We start from the raw sequence: 25,310 nt of genomic DNA on the forward strand, positions 1-25,310 counted from the left end.
GGAATTGCAGCCCAGTGTCAAATGCCTCATATAAGTGAGCGCTCAAAGCAGATGGCTCCTGACATGACTGAATCAGGAATGATTTTCCTGTTGTAAATTTGATTTTTTGCTGTCAAAATTTTCCTTAGAGATTGACATTTTTGGAATGTGTGTAAGCTGATACCATATTGGACTGTATTGCTACAACCAGCAACGATGCATCGAGCTTGCATTCTATATTTTCGGTGGAAAACTTGCGAATTCTTTTCATTTCTTCTTTCTGTAGTCAAAGACAAAATCGCTGTTTTAGAGTGAGCATGGGCCCAACGTACTTCTACCGTGACCCACTTCCAGATGCAAGAACGTTCTTGAGATTATGCAAAAAGGTCACATGATGTTTGTTCTCCATAGTACACACACACACACACACACACACACACACACACACACACACACACACACACACACACACACACACACACACACACACACACACACACACACACACCACATTTAGAGGCCATTTTTCCCCGCGAAGCAGGGGTTGGCCTTTTTCAGGCACAGTGGTTGTTGTTGTTTTTGTTGGTCCCCTTTTTGAAGCAATGTTTTACGGCCGGATGCCCTTCCTGCCGCCAACCCTTTTTTCGCCTTTTACGACAAGCAGGGAATTACCAGTGAACTGGTACTCAATTAGCCGACCTCGGAAGGATGACAGGCTGAGTCAACCCCCCTGGCGTTAATTCAGCGATCGACCGGGATTCGAACCCAGGATCCTAGGAATCCTAAGCTGGCACCCTAGCCGCTAAGCCAACACCAGGCTTTCAATAACCAGCTTTGTTCTCCATAGTACCAGCAACAGATTTTGGGAGCACATCTGAAATACACTGGAATTTTCGTTTCTAAGTTTTTATTGCAGTAAACAGTAATGAAGACACGTTTAGAGAAACCAAATATGAAGCTCTCTCTATTTCAGTGGACCTAAGAAAAATCTCCATGACGCGAGATAAATTAATACGCAAGAAAGACACCTTATTGTAGTGTGCCATTGATTGCAAGAAAGTAAACTGTAATCCAATATTGTAATGATTAAAATTGTTCAAAGCAAATAACCACACCTCATTGAACTTTTTTTTTCTTCTGAAAAACAAAATAGAGAACAGAGGTGGGGACAGCTCGGACATTTCACCTTCCTGTGATCACCAATTCTGTTGTCAGAGCAGCACCTTCAGCGAGAAAGCTTTGAACGATATGTTTAAATTGCCGTTCACATCACACAGATCAATAGTCTGTGATAGTCATTGTGCGTTTAAGGCATTCATTATTTACAATTACCTGGCATGCAGCGTAAAGCTTTGCCTTCTCCAAAATGCTTCAATCCGAGATGGTTTCATTTGGCAAAGTTGTGGCCTGTAAAGTAGTCAATCAATAACCAGCTTCTGGATGATACGTGACAAGCACAAGGAGCTGTTGCTAGTAGTGCACATCAATGAGGGCGCGGTGTGTGCCCATCCACGTAGAAATTGCGGGTACAACGGGGTAGACACAAGGACACACCACATACTGCCTTAGTGAGCAGAAGCTGGCAGCTGAGGCGAGAGTTTTCCTGCAGGAACGGAGCCAAGTCCAACATATCCTCTTCCCTGAGGAAATAGGAAAAACAAAACCAAACAGAATGGAAATAAGAATACAGCACAACTAGAGAGTTCACAGAACACCTTACCCCATGCAGTCTTGAGAGAAAAAAGGACACGGGCGGGGTCAACGAGCAGCAAATTTGATTGGTTGAGATGATGCAAAATGGTGTCATATTTTGTCCAAGTACTGCTAAACGAAATATTTTTGAAAGTGCCAATGAAACAAGTTGTGTTCTGCACCACAGCGCTCACGTATTTCATTCAATTGAAGATTTTAAAGGTGGTCGAAAAATTTCAGAAGTTTACCGTGATGCAGCATCTTTCACATCATCTTAACACGCTGCAGTAGTTTTGTGCATGTTGGTTGTGTCCTTGAAGACGTCCCTAAAACAGTAAGTTTCCTGTTCGTAATAATTTTCAATTCTGTTTCACTGCTAGACAGGCAAACAGAATAATAAAATGATCTCGCTGCTCTCTGCGCACATTCAAAATAGTCAGACCCCGCGAATGGCGGGGCATTGTTTCAATGGAAAAAGGGGGGATTGGTTCCCAAATCGCAACAATCCACGAATAGAGGGACAAACCGCAAACCGCGAGGCAAAATCCACAAATGGTGAGGTAAATCCCACGAATGTAGGCAATAATCCCGCAAATGGCAAGGCAAATCCCACTAATGTCGATGATAATCTGCGATGGTCGATGAAAATCCCGTGAATGTATGCCGTGCCATTGTTTCAATGGGGAAAATGGGGATAGGTTATAGGTTCCCGGCGGTTCCTGATTATTCGAGGAAAGTTTTAAAAGTTTAAACCACAAATGCACATGATTACAGTTTCATTAAAAAAATGCTTACAAATAAATAAAAAAACGACAACACCAGGTACCATTTCCAATTTATTGAAGCAATGCGCTTACAGTTTATAAGAGTCCTTAACCAGCTTAACCATACCACACCGTGAAACAAAAAAAAAACCACAACACCATCATGTTCGCGGCTCGAAGATGGTTTTTTTTGCGTATGTCCAGCTGCTTTATACATGGCTGGTGAAAGATGGGATTTATAAATGTGTCAAGCAGGAACTGCTGGTGAATTTCTTTTTTGTGCCCCTGAAAAACTGCGAATACGCAGGACACGGCCGCAAATAGAAAAATAAAACCGCGAAATCGCGGGACACTTTTCCGCGAATAGAGACACAGATTTTCTCGACAGACAAGGTGAACTGATATCCTGGATGGGTCGTCACTCCTACACAGGATATTCTTCAAAAAGTGCAGGATTGTGCAATTTGTTCATGGTGCCGGCGATAGATCATATACTCTTCGTGAAGAACACAGTGGGATTATTGACGTCCACCAATTAATATCGGCAGACGGAACACTGAGTTTAACGTCCATCTGAGCACACATTGATGTATTGCCCTGCATTTGAAACACCAGGGCGACAGTTTACAGCTGAGCCGAGATGCGAACTCAGGTTGGACTTCAGGTTACAAAGGAAGAAATAAAAAGTGAGGGTAAGATATTAGTTAGGAAGGCCAGAACGAAAGCTCAATAAGAGAAAACATGTTGAAGAGTGAAGACCACTTAAAACAAGCGCTTATATACATTTATATACGTTTAATAAAGATAATACAAAGATGTGAGAGATGAAGGTTCTGACACTCACTCTTCAACAGGAGGAGGGAACTGGTCAACAAAGTCCGGGTGAACATACACATGACATGTGCAACAAGCAAGTGAAGCTTCACAGGCGCCTGTTGGGTCAACATGGAAAAGGCAAGTCAATAACGAGCATTAGAGAGATTTAAAATAAATACATAAATGACTTGCTAATCTGTTTTTGATCACATCAACCACTCAGCTCTTCAAATGTAACCCAAGAAGCTTTTTTTTTTTTTTTTTGGATACAACATTGAGGCTCGTTAGAGCTAAAAGCCTGAGCTTCCTTTGCCAAAAACAACTGCAAAACCCTTGCGTTGGCCCAACAAGTTCAAACCTTCGATGTCAACGCCATGTTTCTGGGCCAGATACATCACGTTGTCTCCAACTTTTCCGTTCACCAGAACCTTCTCCCCTTCCTTCGTCACAAACTCCACTTGTACCCTAAATGCAGTGCACCACACACTCCGTCACAAACCTCATGGTTAGTAAACAACAATATAGGAAAGTATTAAATGAAAAAGCTGCAGGAAAATAATCTTCTATATATATATATAAAAAAAGTTTTTGTTTGTTTGTTTGTTTGTTTGTCTGCATGCACTAATCTCCTGAAGAGTGAAAGATAGGAGGAAACATCTAAACAAAAAATGTCGGGACGGGCCCCGGGAAGGTTATAGGCGAGGTGGCGAGGCTGGTTGAGGCCGCCTCGGCCGGGCTGTGCCCATTTCGCAATTAAAAGCTGAGCTGATTTATAGTAGTCAATCTTCTACGGCCACGAGTAAAAGCTGAATTATAGTAGTAAATTCATTCAAAAAGAACAAAAAATGTTGTGACGGGCCCCGGGAGGGTTATAGGCGAGGTGGTGAGGCCGGTCGAGGCCGCCTCGGCCGGGCTGGGCCCATTTCGTAATTAAAAGCTGAGCTGAATTATAGTAGTCCATCTTCTATGGCCGTGAGTAAAAGCTGAATTATAGTCGTAAATTCATTCAAACACACGCGCTAATCTCCTGAACGGTGAAAGATAGGAGGAAACCTCTGAAACAAAAAATGTCGGGACGGGCCCCGGGAAGGTTATAGGCTAGGTGGCGAGGCCGCCTCGGCCGGGCTGGGCCCATTTCGCAATAAATCTTCTTCTTCTTCTTCCAAAATTCTCTTGAAGTACAACTTATGCACTTAATAGGAATATCTGACTGATTGCAACACATGCTTTCAAAATTCTCTCTCACGGGGCCCGACAGAAGAAAGGACAAGGAATCGTTGAGCACTAACTGATACTGGGCTTGCGTCAGACCTATGTACAGAAGATTACATTCATTCAAAAAGAACCCGGGCAACGCCGGGTGCATTCAGCAAGTCTCTCGATATTATAAAAGAAAGTTTTTGTTTGTTTGTCTGCGCAAGCTAATCTCCTCAACGGTGAAAGATAGGAGGAAACCTCCAATACAAAAAATGTCGGGACGGGCCCCGGGAAGGTTATCGGCAAGGTAACCTTCCCGGGGCCCACCTCGGCCGAGCTGTGAAATGGGCCCACCTCGGCCGAGCTGGGCCCATTTCACAATTAAAAGCTGAGCTGAATTATAGTAGTCATTCTTCTATGGCCACGAGTAAAAGCTGAATTATAGTAGTAAATTCATTCAAAAAGAACCAAAAATTTCAGGACGGGCCCCGGGAAGGTTATAGGTGAGGCCGGTCAAGGCCGCATCGGCCGGACTGGGCCGCATCGGCCGGGCTGGGCCCATTTCACAATTAAAAGCCGAGCTGAATTATAGTAGTCAATCTTCTACGGCCGCAAGTAAAAGCTGAATTATAGTAGTAAATTCATTCAAAAATAACCCCGGCAACGCCGGGTGCTTTCAGCTAGTATATATATAAAAGAAAGTTGTTGTTTGTTTGCTTGTTTGTTTGTTTGTTTGTCTGCACGCACTAATCTCCCGAATGGTGAAAGATAGGAGGAAACCTCTGAAACAAAAAAAGGTCGGGACGGGCCCCGGGAAGGTTATAGGCTAGGTGGCGAGGCCGGTCGAGGCCGCCTTGGCTGGGCTGGACCCATTTCGCAAATAAAAGCTGAGCTGAATTATAGTAGTCAATCTTCTACGGCCACGAGTAAAAGCTGAATTATAGTAGTAAATTCATTCAAAAAGAACTAAAAATGTCGGGACGGACCCCGGAAAGGTTATAGGCTCGGTGGTGAGGCCGGTCGAGGCTGCCTCGGCCGGGTTGGGGCCATTTCGCAATTAAAAGCTGAGCTGAATTATAGTAGTCAATCTTCTACGGCCACGAGTAAAAGCTGAATTATAAGTAGTAAATTCATTCAAAAAGAACCTGTGCAACGCCGGGTGCTTTCGGCTAGTATTCAATAACAGATAAGAAGCCAAAGGTAACTTGAGCGAAGTCGATGGCATGCCATTGCAAAGCCCCGCGCTTCCAATTTAAAGCAAAGTTGAAAGATGGAAAAACATTCCATCAGGAATGAACCAATATCAAATTTTGAGTTATTAAACATTCCCCCGCCCCCCCCCCCCCCTCCCGTTTTAACCCCTGTGACCCCAAGTCCCCACCTTGGGGCATGAACTCAGGGGTCAAATCCAAAAACACCTTGGCATATTTCACGTGTCCCTAGCGTTGATTGCATATACAAAGTTTCATTTTAAAACGTGCCCGTAATTGTATTTGACCTTTTGACCCCACCACAGTGGGCGGGGCAAAAAAAGATACTGCTCTCCTACCTTCTTGCGATGTAGTTTCCATAATGACCAAGTTGAGTTGCACAATCGTTTAAGAGATGATGGAAAGGTGGAAAGACGGACAGACACAGCAGATCATAATATCCCCTCCTCCTCCCCCCCTTTTTTTTTTTCAAAAAGTGTGGGAATAATAATTTAAATGCATTTAAGTAAAAAAAAAAAAAGTAGTACAAAGAACATAATTTATAAATTCAAAAGCAAATGCAACAGGCCTCGTCTCTGCAGTATAAACTTACACCTCATCTGCACACACGGGTTCTTCTTTCACAAAGTCGCTGGTGGAAAGAGCTGCGGAGAGTGGTGAAATGGCATTCCATTGGTCAAGTGTACATTGTACCAAATGCTCCATTAAAAATACAAAAAAAGGAAAGGCATTCGAGCATTTTTAACCAGGTGATCATTAATGATGCTTCAGCTGACATCACAGTTCTACATGTGCTATCTCTGTTCTCTACCCTAACTTTTATGGGGGGGGGGGGGGGGGGGGGGGAGGGAAGTGGCCCCGCAAGACAACCATTTCAAAATTCTGGTTGCCCGAAATCAAATTTAGGTTGTTCGGAAATTTTATTGTAAATTTTTTCCCACTCGTTTTCTGAATAACCTTCACTGGAACAAATGGTTAATTTATATATACAGGGTGAAACAGAAAGGACTATACAGTATTATAATTATTATGTTGCAACTTTATTTAACTTCAGAATGACATAAAACTGGCTTAACATTGTGAATGAAATAATAGAACAACTTTTCAATTAAAATAAATATAATTGCTAATTATTAATGTGACAAAGGCAACTTATTAAAAAATATTTAGTCCTTTTTGTTTCACCCTGTACACGCTAATAGCTGCAAAATATAAATGCCTATTAAAAAGATTAATTAAGAGACAAGAAATGCTTATTTCTAAAGAACTAGCATAACTTTTATTTACAGTTTCAACTTAGCACGTAAAAACAAAGGAATGAATAACAGCACACGAACGAATAACAGTCCGTCTATCCGTCACCTCATATCCACTCATTTGTTCCTCTTTCTTCCCGCCTGTGGAATCAACTTCCACATTCGCTTCAATCTCATTCTTGCCTCCAGATCTTCAAGACAGCTGTTTACCACCATCTCAGATCGACCCCCATCGAAAACCATTATCTTTTCTATCCCCGCCAATGGTCATCCCTACCCCCAATCCCTCCTCCTTCCAAATTTCCAGTTTCTCCTTCTGTATCCATCTTGTTCGCCCCTATGGGTCCTCTCTCCTCTCCCTCCCCAGTCCCATTCCTCCCCAAACCCTTTGTCTGTCCAAATCTCCCTCTATCTTGGTCTTCAACTCTGCAGGTGGTATTTTTTTTCCCCCCCATCTCTGTCTGTGTGTCTGTCTCTGTGTATACTTATATATACACTACTCACAATAAGTTAGGGATATTGTGGAAGTGAGTTTCTTTTTTTTCTAGGGGTTAGGGTTATGTTATTGAAATCAAGAATGCTGTGTTTTTTCACACTCATTAATAACCATAGAATTAGGAACAACAACTTTTTTCAAAAGAATTAATACAAAAAATCAACCACACCAAAGAACCTGCCAATATCCCTATCTTATTGTGAGTAGTGTATATACATACAGACTTGGCATTTAATATGGATTATTTTTTTTGTGGGGGTGAACTTACTTTTCAAGATGACCTAGAGCCAAAAGTTCATTGGAATTATGTTGAAATTATTCTAGATTTTGTTAATGTGACCTTTAAAAGAAACAAAAACCACATTTGACATTTCGAAACAAATAAATTGATCCTTGAAAGTGATGTAAACTGATATCGAACTCAATTCATGGACAGTACTGTGTTAAACTTCTGTACGTTTTCCAGAAGTATCTCTTTATTTTGCACATTAGCCAAAAAATTTTTGAACAAAAACAAAAGTTAAATTACGACTGGGATTACGGACAGTATAATTACAGTTCAGTACTTTGTGTAACCCCCACGAGTATTCAGGAGAGCACGTACACGTCGAGGCATGCTGTTCACGAGGTTTGCCAAGGTTTGGACAGGAATCGCTTGCCATGCAGTGACAATAGCCTGCTGCAATTCACGCACAGAGGTCGGGTGCTGGTCCAAGTGGTCGATTTGACGCGTTAATTCTGCCCACAAGTTCTCTATCGGATTCATATCCGGGGACATGGCAGGCCACTCCATATGCTCTAAACCACGGTCAGCAAGAAAGTGTTGGATCATGCGAGCACGATGAGGCTGTGCATTGTCATCTTGGAAGACAAAGTTTCCTCGAAAGGCTGCACGAGCAAATGGAAGCAATGTTTCTTCCAGAATGGCCCTGTACTTGAACTGGTTCAGGTTTCCATTCAGAACAACCTGGTCAGTTTTGCCCCCTGCATGAAAAGCAGCCCAAACGGTCACCCCACCACCTCCAGCTTGGACTCTTGGCACTACACAATCTTTGTTGTGGGCTTCATGCACTTGTCTGCACATTCGGACGCGGCCATCTTGACGATAGACCAGAAATCTAGACTCGTCACTGAAGATCACGTGATTCCAGTGTCCTGGCTGCCATTGTCGGTGCTCTCTGGCCCACTGCAATCGGCGCTGGCGGTGTTGTCTGGTCAGACGTGGCTTTCTCAGGGGACACCTGGCACGATAGCCTGCTTGAACCAGTCGTTGGTTGACTAGCCTTCTGGATACAGGCACATTTGTCAGTTGCTGCCACTCAGCCCGAAGCCGATTAGCTGACGTGGTACGGCCATTGCGGACTAACCGGTGCAGCTGGCGATCATCCCTCCTTGTGGTTCTGCGGGGACGTCCTGGCCTCGGTATTGGAGTAGGGACACCCCTCTGAGCATTTCGTTTCAGGATCTTTGACACCTGACCTTGAGTGATGCCATGCCATACTGCCGAGCAATAGCATGCTGTTTCATGCCAGAATTTCGTAAAGCCACCACTCCATGACAAACAGCATTGTCAAGTTGACGGACCATCTCCAGAGGAAGCGGCAATAACATTTGGAGATGTGCAGCAGTTGTTTTCCACTAATACAGAACGCAACAACCATTGTATACCCGACTGTGAAGCCAATCATCAAATGCACCTGTCCATACATTTTGCCACGCCACCTGTGATATAATCCTGTTGTTGACTTTTTGCTGCGACAGACAATCAGTGACATGGTTCTTTTAACAAATAAATCACCAAAGTGTAAAAGAAACTCACCAGATTGATATACTGAGTTAAGAAAGTAAACCCAAGTCAAGAAAAAAAATATATTCCATATTAAATTCCAAGTCTGTATATACTGTTCATTTTGCGTGCGTCTCTACCATTCCTTTTGCGTCCTGTTACGTCCTGATCCATTCATTGTAACTGGCTGTTCCAAGAGCCTAGACTATATGTACAAAATAAATAAAAAGGAGTTAAGGTTGCAGGTGTTGGGAGGGAATAGACGCCTGAGAACAAGAACTCCCCAATAGGTGAAAGGAGGTACAGTACACTGTATTAAAGAGCTTTTTAACACCTTGTCCATTTGGATGATGTTATGAATGATGAGGAAAAGTCACAGTCATAGAATCACAGAAGTGTCACAATCACAGAAGAAGTTTTTTCCTCTTATTGCAAGCTACTTGTGATGGTGGTGGGAGGCATGGTGCTTTTGTACATTGGGTTTTTTAAAGTTTGAAGATCAGATGAAGAAGGGTTCAGATGCGTCAGCGTAGGGTGGGAAGCTGCGGTACATGTTGCAAAACATCCCCCTCTTCATCATATCCAAGCCACTTTAATTTTTCTTTCCATTTTGCCTGGAACTTCTGTTGCCATTTATTTTTGTACTCAAACGCACTCTGCTTCTTCGAACAGGAGTCTCCACTATAGGTGCTGGGAGAGGGCTAGCTGTGATCATAGAAGCAGATGAACATGACGGATGAACATGAGAATGAACATGAGAATAAACATGGGGGTGGTGGTGGGGCAAAGACCCCAATCTCTCGATGCAAATGTGTATCATATAGCGCCACCCGGTGGTAGCCGGTATTACAAATCAATGATAATTAGATTTATACATAGTACCTGGCTCTCTTTTTCTAAACGCTCAATTCCTTCCGTACAAGGTGCCTCTGCTCGTCTTACTATATTGAAGCTAACGTGGATGTCACCAAAACTCTAAAATTGATATTTTACAGTTATTGGGGCTACGTAGAGGTTACAAACCTGGTTATACCTCCGATTGCAATCCTAATACTGGCTTTAAGTGGCCACCTAAGGCCAGCAGACGAGCAAGTACTTTATCCTTCGTCAGGTACACATACTATACTGCAGCACGTACTCCAGCCCGCACTCCAATAAACTGAGAAGGGCAGGTGTGCCTGCTAGTAATTGTGGTCATAATAAATACAAGTCTTTCTCATGAAAACATGATCCAACTCGTCGAGCTCCAATAACCAACTCGTCCACCTAGTTTAGTCACAACTCGTCCATAACTTTTTACAATATCATGTTATATAATCGCTTTTCGCCCGATCTCTCAATAGTGAAGCATCGCTTAGAAATTAAATAATTCTCATTTCTGAATCCACATTCAGATCTTCACCAAATTCGAAACGATTTGTCCTCGTCACACACACAACCAATCGACCAAGTTTCTTCCAAATCCGTCCACAACTTTTTGAGATATCTTGTTCACAGACAAACAGACGAACAAACAGACGAACAAACAGGAAAACAAACAAGAACTAGAACGCCACTCAGTAGAGCGCATACTCCCGCCGTAGGTCAAGTTGGAATAGTACGATTTCACAAAAGTTTGAGGGAGTAGTTCAGTGACAACACAAGACAAGACAACACAAGACAAGACAACACAAGACAGACACTGCACAGATATATATTTGGAATATATAGAAAATAATGTTTAAAAAAACAAGGCAATTTCACTTACATTTTCGGATTCAGCGTTCAATTCTATATAAGTGAGTGTATTTTGAGGCATGAGTGACTTCAAATAAAATTGTAAGCCAGGAAAACGTTCGTTTTTCGTTCCTTAGGGATACAACATGTAAAACTGGCCCAAACGTCAAAACAAAACTCGCTCATTTTAAGTCGTACAAGCTCATGTGACCACCCATTCTTCTGGGAAGAATTCCGTGCACATGCTTTTCACACTTATAACTCTCCTAAATCTTTATAAGTTCATCAAATACTGACACCGCGATTGACATTCGCTGAGGTAAATGTTGATATCTCTTCTGAGGTAAAAAAAAACAAAAAACAGTTTTAAAGCAAATTATACGTATCAAACGATACATTTTATGAAACGGGGAAACCGATTACACACATTGGTGGTTTTAAAATGACAGAATATGTCTTTATTAGAAAGAAAAAAAAAAAGAACCTTGAAGACGACGCTGCTAACAAAATACACCGCTCTAACGCATAACAACGAGTTTAAACTACATTTACAACAAATATGAAAACTATTTTCATATCACAATGTTAAATATAGAATATATAGAAGATAATGTTTAAAAAAAAATGAGCCCTATCTTAAAATGGTAAACAATCCTTCAAAAAATTCCTGGATCCGGAATAATATCCTGAGCTTCACCAAAAACTAATCAATTCTTCCTTATCCCAAGGGCAATCATCCCACCAACTTTCATCCAAATCCGTTCAGAACTTTTCCAGATATCTTGTTCACAAACACACGAACACACACACACGCACACGATCGAATGCATTACTCCCGCCAGGGAGTAACTAGAATGGCACTCGGTAGAGCACGAGCACGTACCTCCGCCAGGCTGAACAGTTTGTTTTGTATCCCAATGATAGGCCAGGACCTGGATTCGGATCTGAACCAAAATCGAATCGGCTTGTTCTTGTCACCTATCCAGCCCATACACGAAGTTTCGTCATAACTCGTCCACAACTTTATTAAATATCATGTTTTAGCGGTTGCCGAAGACGATAAGAAGCGGCCATTTCGTTGGGTACAAAAGGTAGTTTATTGTACAGAAATGTCCAGCAACTGCTCACGAACGGAAGTCGTAACGGCTTATATAAAACAAGCACCCTCTTCGGAGGGCGTGGCTCCAACAGCCACGCGTGCGTCACGACGACACAACCAAACGCCCGTGTGCGTGGGTTATACCAAACCCATCGTAATGGTAACTGTCACATGCGGATAAGTGAATAAGGTAACCGCGACATGTGCATAAGGTAACCACTACATGCGCCCCCCCCCCCCCCCCCCCCAGAAGGCACGCCACGGGCGTGTACGTAGTTCGCGGGTGGAACCGAGCCGGGCCGCGGGTGCTGAGCAGCGGTAGCAGTTGGAGTTGCAGCAGTAGGAAATGCGGGAGCGGCGAGCACCAGTGCGCGCGAGCCGTGCGTGCGCAAGAGATGAGCAGCATCAGCCTCGGGATCCGCCGTAGAAGCAGTAGTAGGAATTGCGGGAGTGGCGAGCACCAGTGCACGCGAAGGTAACAAAGCAGCCGTGCGTGCGCAAGAGATGAGCAGCATCAGCCTCGGGATCCGCCGTAGGAGCAGTAGTAGGAGTGGCGAGCAGCAGTACTCGGCCTGTGTGCGCGGAGGCGACGAAGTAGCAGTACTCAGCCTGTGTGCGCGAAGGCGACGGCCAGCAGTACTCGGCCTGTGTGCGCGGAGGCGGCAAGCAGCGGACAGCGGTGCTCGGCCTGTGTGCGCGGAGGCGACGAAGTAGCAGTACTCGGCCTGTGTGCGCGAAGGCGACGAAGTAGCCGTGCCACCAACGCCCCGTAACGGCGTTCCTTCGGAGGGTCCCGGAGCTGGTTCGCCCCTCCAGACGTAGAGGAGGAACCGAGCGCGATGCGCGAACCACATGGCCGCTCGTCGTTGGTGAAACTCCGGCAGATCGAGTTCAGGTCTTGTGGAAGAACTTGCGGTCGCAATTCTGCCGTGTTCATTCGGCCCCCGCATACGTTCGGGGGCAACGGGGTCACCAGTTTAGCGGTTGCCGAAGACGATAAGAAGAGGCCATTTCGTTGGGTACAAAAGGTAGTTTATTGTACAGAAATCTCCAGCAACTGCTCACGAACGGAAGTCGTAACGGCTTATATAAAACAAGCACCCTCTTCGGAGGGCGTGGCTCCAACAGCCGCGCATGCGTCACGACGACACAACCAAACGCCCGTGTGCGTGGGTTATACCAAACCCATCGTAATGGTAACCGTCACATGCGGATAAGTGAATAAGGTAACCACGACATGTGCATAAGGTAGCCACTACAATGTTATATATCGCTTTTGGCCCTATCTCTCAATGGTGAAGAATGACTTAAAAAATTAAAGAATTCGCGTATCCGAATCCATATTCAGATAGTGACCAAAATCGAATCGATTCTTCCTTGTCACACACACAACCTGTCTACCAAGTTTTGTCCAAATCAATCCACAACTTTTTGAGATATCTTGTTCACAGACAGACCGACAAACAAACAAACAAACAAATGAAAAATCGGTCAGAGACCGAGGACTTGCCGGAATGTACTTTTTTATTGGCCATTTAGGACAAATATGGCGGCCGAACCACGTGACTGATGACGTCATCATTAACATATTTTATTCCCCATGGAGAGTTCTTTACATTGAGCCACGTCCCAAGTTTTTCTATTCAGGACTTTCGGAGATATGGAGGTGTAACGTTTTCCGGTTTTTCCAAGATGGCGGCCGAACTACGTGACATATGACGTCATCATTAACATATTTTATTCCCCATGGAGAGTTCTTTACAATGAGCCATGTCTCAATTTTTTCTGTTCAGCACTTTTGGAGATATAGTGGTGCAAAGTTTTGCCGTTTTTCCAAGATGGCGGCCGACCACGTGACTGATGACGTCATCATTAACATGTTTTATTCCCCATGGAGAGTTCTTTACAATGAGCCATGTCTCAATTTTTTCTGTGCAGTACTTTCGGAGATATAGTGGTGCAAAGTTTGCCCGTTTTTCCAAGATGGCGGCCGAACCACGTGACTGATGACGTCATCATTAACATATTTTATTCCCCATGGAGAGTTCTTTACAATGAGCCATGTCTCAATTTTTTCTGTTCAGCACTTTTGGAGATATATTGGTGCAAAGTTTTGCCGTTTTTCCAAGATGGCGGCCGACCACGTGACTGATGACGTCATCATTAACATGTTTTATTCCCCATGGAGAGTTCTTCACAATGAGCCATGTCTCAATTTTTTCTGTTCAGCACTTTGAGATATCGAGGTGCAAAAATTTTCGGTTTTTCCAAGATGGCGGCCGAACCACGTGACTGATGACGTCATCATTTGGGCACAGTACATTAGAGGGCAAGACCAATATGTTTGCCAAGTTTGGCGATTCTACGTGCAACGGTGTAGACGTAGTGCTGCAAACAGACAAACAGACAGACAGACAAACAGACAAATGAAAAATCGGTCAGAGACCGAGGACTTGCCGGAATGTACTTTTTATCGGCCATTTAGAACAAATATGGCGGCCGAACCACGTGACCGATGATATCATCATTAACATATTTTATTCCCCATGGAGAGTTCTTTACAATGAGCCATGTCTCAATTTTTTCTATTCAGCACTTTCGGAGATATGGAGGTGCAAAGTTTTTCGGTTTTTCCAAGATGGCGGCCGACCACGTGACATATGACGTCATCATTAACATATTTTATTCCCCATGGAGAGTTCTTACCAATGAGCCATGTCTCAATTTTTTCTGTTCAGCACTTCCGGAGATATGGAGGTGCAAAGTTTTTCGGTTTTTCCAAGATGGCGGCCGACCACGTGACATATGACGTCATCATTAACATATTTTATTTGCCATGGAGAGTTCTTTACAATGAGCCATGTCTCAATTTTTTCTGTTCAGCACTTTTGGAGATATCGTGGTGCAAAGTTTTGCCGTTTTTCCAAGATGGCGGCCGACCACGTGACTGATGACGTCATCATTAACATATTTTATTCCCCATGGAGAGTTCTTTACAATGAGCCATGTCTCAATTTTTTCTGTTCAGCACTTTCGGAGATATGGAGGTGCAAAGTTTTTCGGTTTTTCCAAGATGGCGGCCGAACCACGTGACTGATGACGTCATCATTAACATATTTTATTCCCCATGGAGAGTTCTTTACAATGAGCCATGTCTCAATTTTTTCTGTTCAGCACTTTCGGAGATATGGAGGTGCAAAGTTTTTCGGTTTTTCCAAGATGGCGGCCGAACCACGTCATCGATGACGTCATCATTTGGGCACAGTATATTAGAGGGCAAGACCAATATGTGTGCCAAGTTTGGCGATTCTACGTGCAACGGTGTAGACGTAGTGCTGCAAACAGACAAACAGACAGACAGACAGACAAACAAACGAACAGATCAACATACTTGCCGGAAAAAAATTTCCGGCAAGTAACAAACAAGAAATCTGTCGTGCATAGCACGATACTTGCGAAATCCCTAAAATAAGTTGTTGGCCTATGATGACCTCAAAAATAATTGGTGGTTGAATTCATTGGCCTGGTATGCAAATCCTCTTACAATTTCAAGTCAATCAGATGAAAATTTAGGCTTTTAGAAATCTGACAAAGTTGGTGACCTTTGGCCTATGTTGACATATTGACTTTTTGACTCCAAAAACAATAGGCTTCTTGCTTATGACCAACTTCACCATTTGGTGAAGTTTCGTGAAGACCGGTTGAAAATTGTGACCTGTAGGCGATTGACAGACATAGAGACAGACAGACAGAATAATGCACAAGACGAACCAATATAATTGAAATGAAAAAATCTTCGATTTTCGCAAGTAACAAACAGACAGGAGTGAAAAGATAACCTCCACCACCTTCGGTGGCGGAGGTAATCATGTGTGACAACCAGATTACTGCTAACTTTTATTATCATTGCAGGAGGTTTTTCTGGACATCAAAACATTGTTTTGTACATACCATACATCGTTTTGTACATACATCTTCAATATTGTCAATATGAATGTTCAAGGCACGATAATGAGATTGTCTGATCGGGCAAACAAATCGTTACATTGGTTGTCTGATCGGGCAAACAAATCGTTACATTGGTTGTCTGATCGGGCAAACAAATCGTTACATTGGTTGTCTGATCGGGCAAACAAATCGTTACATTGGTTGTCTGATCGGGCAAACATATCGTTACATTGGTTGTCTGATCGGGCAAACAAATCGTTACATTGATTGTCTGATCGGGCAAACAAATCGTTACATTGATTGTCTGATCGGGCAAACAAATCGTTACATTGGTTGTCTGATCGGACAAACAAATCGTTACATCGATTGTCTGATCGGGCAAACAAATCGTTACATTGGTTGTCTGATCGGGCAAACAAATCGTTACATTGGTTGTCTGATCGGGCAAACAAATCGTTACATTGGTTGTCTGATCGGGCAAACAAATCGTTACATTGGTTGTCTGATCGGGCAAACAAATCGTTACATTGGTTGTCTGATCGGGAAAACAAATCGTTACATTGGTTGTCTGATCGGGCAAACAAAATGTTACATTGGTTGTCTGATCGGGCAAACAAATCGTTACATTGATTGTCTGATCGGGCAAACAAATCGTTACATTGGTTGTCTGATCGGGAAAACAAATCGTTACATTGGTTGTCTGATCGGGAAAACAAATCGTTACATTGGTTGTCTGATCGGGCAAACAAATCGTTACATTGGTTGTCTGATCGGGCAAACAAATCGTTACATTGATTGTCTGATCGGGCAAACAAATCGTTACATTGGTTGTCTGATCGGGCAAACAAATCGTTACATTGGTTGTCTGATCGGACAAACAAATCGTTACATCGATTGTCTGATCGGGCAAACAAATCGTTACATTGGTTGTCTGATCGGGCAAACAAATCGTTACATTGGTTGTCTGATCGGGCAAACAAATCGTTACATTGGTTGTCTGATCGGGCAAACAAATCGTTACATTGGTTGTCTGATCGGGCAAACAAATCGTTACATTGGTTGTCTGATCGGGCAAACAAATCGTTACATTGGTTGTCTGATCGGGCAAACAAATCGTTACATTGGTTGTCTGATCGGGCATACAAATCGTTACATTGGTTGTCTGATCGGGCAAACAAATCGTTACATTGGTTGTCTGATCGGGCAAACAAATCGTTACATTGGTTGTCTGATCGGGCAAACAAATCGTTACATTGGTTGTCTGATCGGGCAAACAAATCGTTACATTGGTTGTCTGATCGGGCAAACAAATCGTTACATTGGTTGTCTGATCGGGCAAACAAATCGTTACATTGGTTGTCTGATCGGGGAAACAAATCGTTACATTGGTTGTCTGATCGGGCAAACAAATCGTTACATTGGTTGTCTGATCGGGCAAACAAATCGTTACATTGGTTGTCTGATCGGGCAAACAAATCGTTACATTGGTTGTCTGATCGGGCAAACAAATCGTTACATTGGTTGTCTGATCGGGCAAACAAATCGTTACATTGGTTGTCTGATCGGGCAAACAAATCGTTACATTGGTTGTCTGATCGGGCAAACAAATCGTTACATTGGTTGTCTGATCGGGAAAACAAATCGTTACATTGGTTGTCTGATCGGGCAAACAAATCGTTACATTGGTTGTCTGATCGGGCAAACAAATCGTTACATTGGTTGTCTGATCGGGCAAACAAAAAGTTACATTGGTTGTCCGACGCCAAATTTTGGTTGCTCTGGCCAACCAAGGCAGCCGTAAATGTGGAGCCTTGGCTTTCTGCTACGAGAAGGACCCCATGTGCCACACCACATCCTACAATGTTTATGGTTTTTTTTAAAAAGGGTCCATTTTACATCTTCCTGGGTTTTATTAAAAACGACAAACTAGAGAGTTCATAGAACACCTTACCCCACCCTGAGAAAAAGGACATTTGAAGGGTATTTTCAACTCTTGCTTGGCGTTTCTGAGTACCATCTATATTAGCTTTGGTCGTGAACTTTGAATAACAGGAGCAATGGTAACCATACGAAGCCCATGGGTCAAAGAGAACAGTCCAAAGCTGGACCTTCCACCAACTCTTCTCAGAAAACCGACGATTTTTGAACTAACTGAGAAAAAAATGCACTAAACAAACAGATGTTTTGGACAAAGTTAGCTCTGTGGTTGCACCCCTCAGCGGTGCCATTTTATGTGAAGCCTGCTGTTACTCCGTCCTCGGAGCGCATGACAAATTTGATTGGTCCAAACGGCATAAAGGTTTGCCCAAATACTACTAAACTGAAGGTTTTTGGAAATGCAAACAAGGAAATTTATGTTCTACAGTGTTCAAATATATAGTTCAATTTGAATAAAATATAAGTTTTAAACGCTTGGAGAAAACAACAAAAGCAGAAGAAAAGCACGAACAAAACATTGAATACAAAGTTTACTGCCATTGATGCAGCTTTCTTTGCACCACCTGATTTGACACATTACATTAGTACCTCGTACTTGTTGTTTGTATCATTAATGACGTCACTAAAAACTAAGTTTCCTGTTTGGAATGTGTTCTAATGTTCAAAATATAGTTAACATACAATTTATATTCACGAGTTGTTGTTTTATTTTTGGATACAAGATCGAGGCTCGTGTAAGAGCCAACATCAATCACAAAAAACGGACACACAAAACATACAATAAAGGGAGCGGTACACAAAATGGGGAGAGAAGGGGAAGCACACAAGTACAACAGCAGAGAACATGGACATCGGCAGATCTGTGAGAGGGAGAGGGCTTGGAGGGAGGAGGCATGGGAATGGGGGCGGGGGGTGATGGGAGAAGTATAAAACACATGGACACTGCGATGACTTCCAGGAAAGAAGTCGGTATTTCAAAAACGTGGATCTGGAGTGAATTAACGGGGGTAGAAAAGATCAAGGTTTTGGATGGGGGAACATAAGAGATGGTGATGAACGGGTGTTTTAAAGACCTGCAGGGAGGAGTGGGATTGGAGAGAGTGAGGGAGTTTGTTCCAGAGGCAGGAGAAAAGAGGAATTAAAGAGTGAAAGTGAGCTGAGAGTCTTGATTTTGGCAATTTCTCCAGAAGAGGGTTGCTGGCAGATCTTGTGCGACCTGTCGGAGTATTTCGGGGACAGAGCCCAGAGAGAGCTGGGGGATCTAGGCCGGATAGGAGTCGGTAGAAGATAGAAAGACCACCTACCTGCCTGCGGTGAGTGAGTGAAAGGCCCTCACAATCAGCTTCATCGCGGGAGATTCCAATGATTCTGAAAGCTTTGGTTTCAACAGCGTGAAGCCGAGCTAGGTGTGAGGCAGGAGCAACAGCCCAGAGGGGAGAGCAGTATGCCATTGAGCTGCGGATGAAAGTCTTGTATGTGGTGAGGAGCTCAGGTGTGTCAAGGAAGGACTTCCTTCAATATTATTAGTTCCTCAATTATAGAATGATGTCACACGAGAAAAACTGAGGCAACTGCTTAACCCCACTTTACGCTGCGCATGGGTCGAGCAGTAAAGACGCACACGGGTCGGCCATGGAAAGGTTTTGGTCCAAGTCTTTCACGAACTGGTTGGTCAGGCATGGCGTTCGCACGAAAGTATCACAAATTTGTAATTACCCTGCGCCCGCGAAGCTAAAATCAGGGTTAAGTGATCGGTTATGTGCGTACATGTGGCGTATGTGCGATGTACGTGTGGCGTATATCTCTGAATCTTACTATAATTAACCAAATGTCCGTCCGTCCGTTCGAAGGTACCGCAAAAACGGCTCAACCGATCGCAACGATATTTTGGGTGGGTATTCCTGGGACCCCTGGGAGTAAAATAGGCCATATTGTTTTTCCAAGTTTTCCAAGTTTTCCAATTTTCCAGTTTTTCCAAACACGATGGAATAATATTTACCGATATGAACAGTGATGTGGCTTTTGTTGAAATTCTACAAATACTGTTTATTCTACGTACCAGGAGAGACTAGATCGACTCCTGACGAACTCTTCCTGTATAAACGTGCGGCTCCGAAATAACATGGCAGCGTGTGCAAAGCGACTGAGAAACAGGTGTAGCGGCCGGTTCATTTTGCAGAATTCAATCTTTTTTCAAATTGGGCGCCATGTACTGTTTAGATTTTGATGATTTGCGTGTGATATGATTCAACGGATGTTTATATGAATCGTTTAAAATAAAATAAAAAGCCTTCAATTTCTGATATTTTGCCTTTTCATTTGGGCTTCGCAATGGAAGCCCCGCCCATAGGGTGGGTACCGCTGCTAGTTTTTAAAATTCATTTTCTCAGCAACCGTTGGTCCGATTGACATGAACTTTTACCATAGGAGCTCCTCCCCCCGTACATTTTTACGGAATAGTCCATAGGGCAAAGACTTCTAGAACAATGTTTGTCCGTCCGTATGTACGTACGTACGTATGTATGTATGTTTGTCCCCTCAAACGTATACCAATCAGAGTTGAGGATCTGCCCACATGACAGGGTGATGTCATTACGTCTGGTCTGATGTCATTAAGGCGGTACAGCGGCTGACTCTCCACATTCCGGCATTTTGATTCCAATTTCGTTCATGCCGAACATATCGTCTAACCCGTCATATATCACAATCGCCATGCTCTACCTTTACGCTTTTTATTCAGTGTGAAACACAATCAAACCGATTGTTAAAATGACCATCAAATATCGAAATCATTGACGTTACGGGTCTTCCGACAATACGGTGCGTATAGGCCTTCGGCGTTATACCTCACCTTCGGACCGCTTCAGACAAATTAAGCCCAGGTTTCTTCATACAGTCGTGTATCGTTTCAGTATTATCGTTTTCGTAATAGTAATAATAATAATAGAGTAAATATGACCATAACACTTTAATCCCAATATCGTGAATACAAAGGTAATGGATTGAAGTGGTGTATGGTACATGAATCAATGATAAGTGGTGTACGGTACTAACAACCACGGAAGTAAGGAATTCGCCTCCATTTTTTTGATGGCATGTTATTAACCCAATCCTTGTGGGGTATATAGATTACAGTAGATCTTCCCTCAGTTATGTAAGTAAAACTTACCTCACGGATGTCAGGATTCCTCCAAATTTCTTTGTTTAATGTTATAATCAGCATTAGCGACTGTTTAAAAAGCTAATCATATATGTTTTTGGTTTATAATATCTTACAAGCCCGGCTACGCCACTGTTAGACTTTCGGTCTTGTTTTTTTTATAATAATTATGACGTTATAGGTTACGTGGTACGGACGCCATCTTGGAAAAACGTTGCACCTCTACATCTAGAAAACCAATCAATGGAAGAAATTGAAACGAACATTGTCAAATACTCCCCATTGGGAATGAGATATATTACTGATGATGTCATCGGTACCTTCGTTATGATGTCATAATTTAACAAGTACAACAGCTGATTCAATCAGTATGAATTTTTTTTCTTCTCTGCAACCGGCTCTCCGATTGACACTAAATTTTCACCATGGGAGCGTCACATCCTGTATAATTTTTAGTGATAATTATGATGTCATAGGTCACGTGATACAGGAGCCATCTTGGAAAACTTTGCACCTCTATAGTCTATATGTCTGAAACTGCTCCATGGAAAAAATTTAAACGTGACGGAAAAAAAACTCCGCATGGGGAATAAGTGTTGTTTACGATGACGTCATAATTCGACAGGGACAACCCTTAATCTGATCAGTTTGAAATTTATTGAGCGCAACCTACACAACAATTATATTTGAGAATATTAACTTATGATGTCATCGCTTGTATGGTCCGGCAGCCATATTGGATCAAAGGACAAAAGCCTTTAAACACAGAAGAATTGGCTTGCACCAAGTTGTTTGTGTGGGGTAAGTATTCTATGAATACCATCTGGCTTGTTCAGGCAACAAGTCACCTAATCCTTTGTGAAAGACACCGCGGGCCAACAAGTAATGTTAACAGATTAATGTTCATCCCAGGAATGACACACTGTGATGCAACATCCCATTTGTGAAACACCAAACCTTATTATCAGGAAAACCCACCTCTCCACCCCCATTTTTCTACCAAGTATTAGAACGACTAAAAAGTATATTGGTTCACGAGTTATCAAGTGACCACTATATTCGTCGTGTGTGTCTGTGTGTGTGTGTGTGTGTGTGTGTGTGTGTGTGTGTGTGTGTGTGTGTGTGTGTGTGTGTGTGTGTGTCCGTAGCATAACTACCCGATATCATCCGATCTTGATGAAACTTGGGTGGGAGGTTGATATCATGATCTAGTTGTGTCCTGCCGAGAGTGGGCGTATTGCGCCCATTGTGGGCGGAGCCACGCCCGAAAAAGATGTCTTTTTAAGGACCGAGTGGGGTTGAGTTCAAGCTACATCTTCTCCGAAGGGTTTGGTGGAATCTGACAGGGGTTTCGGTATTTGGTTACGCCAATGTCATGTGTCTAGCCCCACCGAGCTCGATTTTTCATTTTTTTTTTTTCATTTTTTTTTTTTTTTCATTTCATTTTTCACCAAATTTTCGGTATTGTGTAGCTAACTAACCTCATTACTGATTATACATTATTTTCTATCTCATTTCAAGGTCAGTAACCTTCGTTTTGACATTTCCAGGATTGGCCTGTCCGGGCCTGTTTCGGTTACAGTCCGTCCTTTGTCATTGAATACCACTCGCTCGTGAACCATCGTCGTCTCCTGACTTGTTCCAATTAGAGTTGGTGTTATATTATACTAACTTTTGCACTACCTTATTTAACATGTTATATTAGAACTCCATGCTTGTTGTTTGTGTCATTTATGATTTCACTGAAAAGAGTAAGTTTCCTGTTTAGAATTTACCAGCGTAACCGACGTTGCGAGTCGCACCTCGCACCCCTCCCCCTGTCAAATCTCCTGGGTCCAACCCCACCCCCCTCTCCCTCCAAACACATATCACTCCCCCTCCCTCCCTCCAACCACGCACCACACTCCTCCTCCCTCCGAACATGCACCACACTCCCCCTCCCTCTCTCCCTTCAAGCACCCACCCCATCCCCCCCTCCGAACACCCACCCCGAACACCCACCCCACACCCCCCCCGAACACACCCCTCACCCCCCCCCGAACACACACCCCCGAACACACACCCCACCCCCCCCCGAACACACACCCCACCCCCCCCCGAACACACACCCCACCCCCCCCCGAACACACACCCCACACCCCCCCCAGAACACCCACCCCCCCACACCCCCCCCAGAACACCCACCCCCCCACACCCCCCCCCCCCCCAGAACACCCACCCCCCCACACCCCCCCCGAACACCCACCCCACACACACCCCCCGAACACCCACCCCACACATCCCCCCCCCGAACACCCACCCCACACATCCCCCCCCCGAACACCCACCCCACACACCCCCCCCCCGAACACCCACCTCACACACACCCCCCCCCGAACACCCACCTCACACACACCCCCCCCGAACACCCACCCCACACACCCCCCCCCGAACACCCACCCCCCACCCCCCCCCCCCGAACACCCACCCCCCCACACCCCCCCCGAACACCCACCCCACACCCCCCCACCCGAACACCCACCCCACTCACCCCCCGAACACCCACCCCACTCACCCCCCGAACACCCACCCCACTCACCCCCCGAACACCCCGAACACCCACCCCACTCACCCCCCGAACACCCACCCCACTCACCCCCCGAACACCCACCCCACTCACCCCCCGAACACCCACCCCACTCACCCCCCGAACACCCACCCCACTCACCCCCCGAACACCCACCCCACTCACCCCCCGAACACCCACCCCCCGAACACCCACCCCACTCACCCCCCGAACACCCACCCCACTCACCCCCCGAACACCCACCCCACTCACCCCCCGAACACCCACCCCACTCACCCCCCGAACACCCACCCCACTCACCCCCCGAACACCCACCCCACTCACCCCCCGAACACCCACCCCACTCACCCCCCGAACACCCACCCCACTCACCCCCCGAACACCCACCCCACTCACCCCCCGAACACCCACCCCACTCACCCCCCGAACACCCACCCCACTCACCCCCCGAACACCCACCCCACTCACCCCCCGAACACCCACCCCACTCACCCCCCGAACACCCACCCCACTCACCCCCCGAACACCCACCCCACTCACCCCCCGAACACCCACCCCACTCACCCCCCGAACACCCACCCCACTCCCCCCAGAACACCCACCCCACTCCCCCCAGAACACCCACCCCCCTCCCCTCCGAACACCAACCCCCCTCCCCTCCGAACACCAACCCCACTCCCCTCCCCTCCGAACACCCACCCCACTCCCCTCCGAACACCCACCCCACTCCCCTCCGAACACCCACCCCACTCCCCTCCGAACACCCACCCCACTCCCCTCCGAACACCCACCCCACTCCCCTCCGAACACCCACCCCACTCCCCTCCGAACACCCACCCCACTCCCCTCCGAACACCCACCCCACCCCACTCCCCTCCCCTCCGAACGACCACCCTACTCCCCTCTCCCCCCCCAATACGAACACCCACCACACCCCACAAATGGTCATGGGTGCATAACCATATTTCCCGAAACGGTTCGGTCCACGTAAGAAAGGTGAATCGAGATGACCAACAACAACAACTGAACAATGATCCGATACGAGTGCTTTAATTGGTTTATGCGGTGTATACGTACACCCGGGGTGTGTTCAGTTGCCAAGCGAGCCGTTCCTTAACGGTTTCGAATGGAGCGCTTAAGCAACTTGGCGACCGATCTACATCTACAAGAAACGTGCGAACTGAGCAAACCCCGGAATCGTGAAGCATTCAACTGAAAACGGAAGACTGCAGTACAATAAATAAATACCACGTACAGTTTAGGTTTATCGAAGTTTCATGTACGAGCTTAAAGTATTCGACTACCTGCTAGAATACCGTGCCTCGGAGGTCGTACCGAGGGACTCGTGAAGCTTCGTTCTCGACCCCGCCGGGATCCGGAGGCGAAGAAACGCCGAGGACCGTCGAAAGGTCCCACATAGCTGGTCAAGAACACGGGACGCCATAATAATAACCTACATGAGCATCCATTAGGCATTACCATGAACCGCTCGAGGAGCGGGAAACTATTACCACACGAATTATTACAATTTCATGAATATCTATGGGTCTGTCGCTGCACATCATTTCAAATCGGCTACATTCGTGAAATTTATTACTTCCTGAGGAACATGAAGAGACCACCGCGCCATAAATGTAGTCCATACACCGACCATAATAAATCGAAATCCCAGCTTAAATTGGTTGA

General features: G+C 44.9%; 1 protein-coding gene across 2 annotated transcripts; it reads right to left on the bottom strand.

Annotated features, from left to right (window-relative positions):
• Positions 1-869: 869 nt before the first annotated feature.
• Positions 870-25,293, bottom strand: FDX2 (ferredoxin 2). Of its 2 annotated transcripts, none has more exons than XM_068110894.2 (5): positions 24,960-25,293; positions 6,252-6,303; positions 3,610-3,716; positions 3,280-3,367; positions 870-1,619 (listed from the first exon to the last, which is right to left on the bottom strand). In XM_068110894.2, the coding sequence occupies exons 1-5, from the start codon at positions 25,066-25,068 to the stop codon at positions 1,463-1,465; spliced, it is 513 nt and encodes a 170-aa protein (XP_067966995.1). In that variant the 5' UTR covers positions 25,069-25,293; the 3' UTR covers positions 870-1,462. The 2 variants fall into 2 exon arrangements, with proteins under 2 accessions (XP_067966995.1, XP_067966986.2); XM_068110885.2 differs by having other exon boundaries at positions 24,929-25,272.
• Between the last annotated feature and the right edge of the window lie 17 nt (positions 25,294-25,310).

Source organism: Myxine glutinosa, chromosome 1 (assembly GCF_964187855.1).
Source record: "Myxine glutinosa chromosome 1, kmMyxGlut1.1, whole genome shotgun sequence".
Taxonomy (NCBI): Eukaryota; Metazoa; Chordata; class Myxini; order Myxiniformes; family Myxinidae; genus Myxine; species Myxine glutinosa.

Coding starts and splice junctions, on each gene's coding strand:
- FDX2 (XM_068110885.2), bottom strand. CDS start 25,106: ATGGTAATGCCTAATGGATGCTCATGTAGGTTATTATTATGGCGTCCC. Junction 6,304..24,928: donor GAGGCACGGTATTCTAGCAG/GTAGTCGAATAC, acceptor CACTCTCCGCAG/CTCTTTCCACCAGCGACTTT. Junction 3,717..6,251: donor CCCGTGTGTGCAGATGAGGT/GTAAGTTTATAC, acceptor CACTGCATTTAG/GGTACAAGTGGAGTTTGTGA.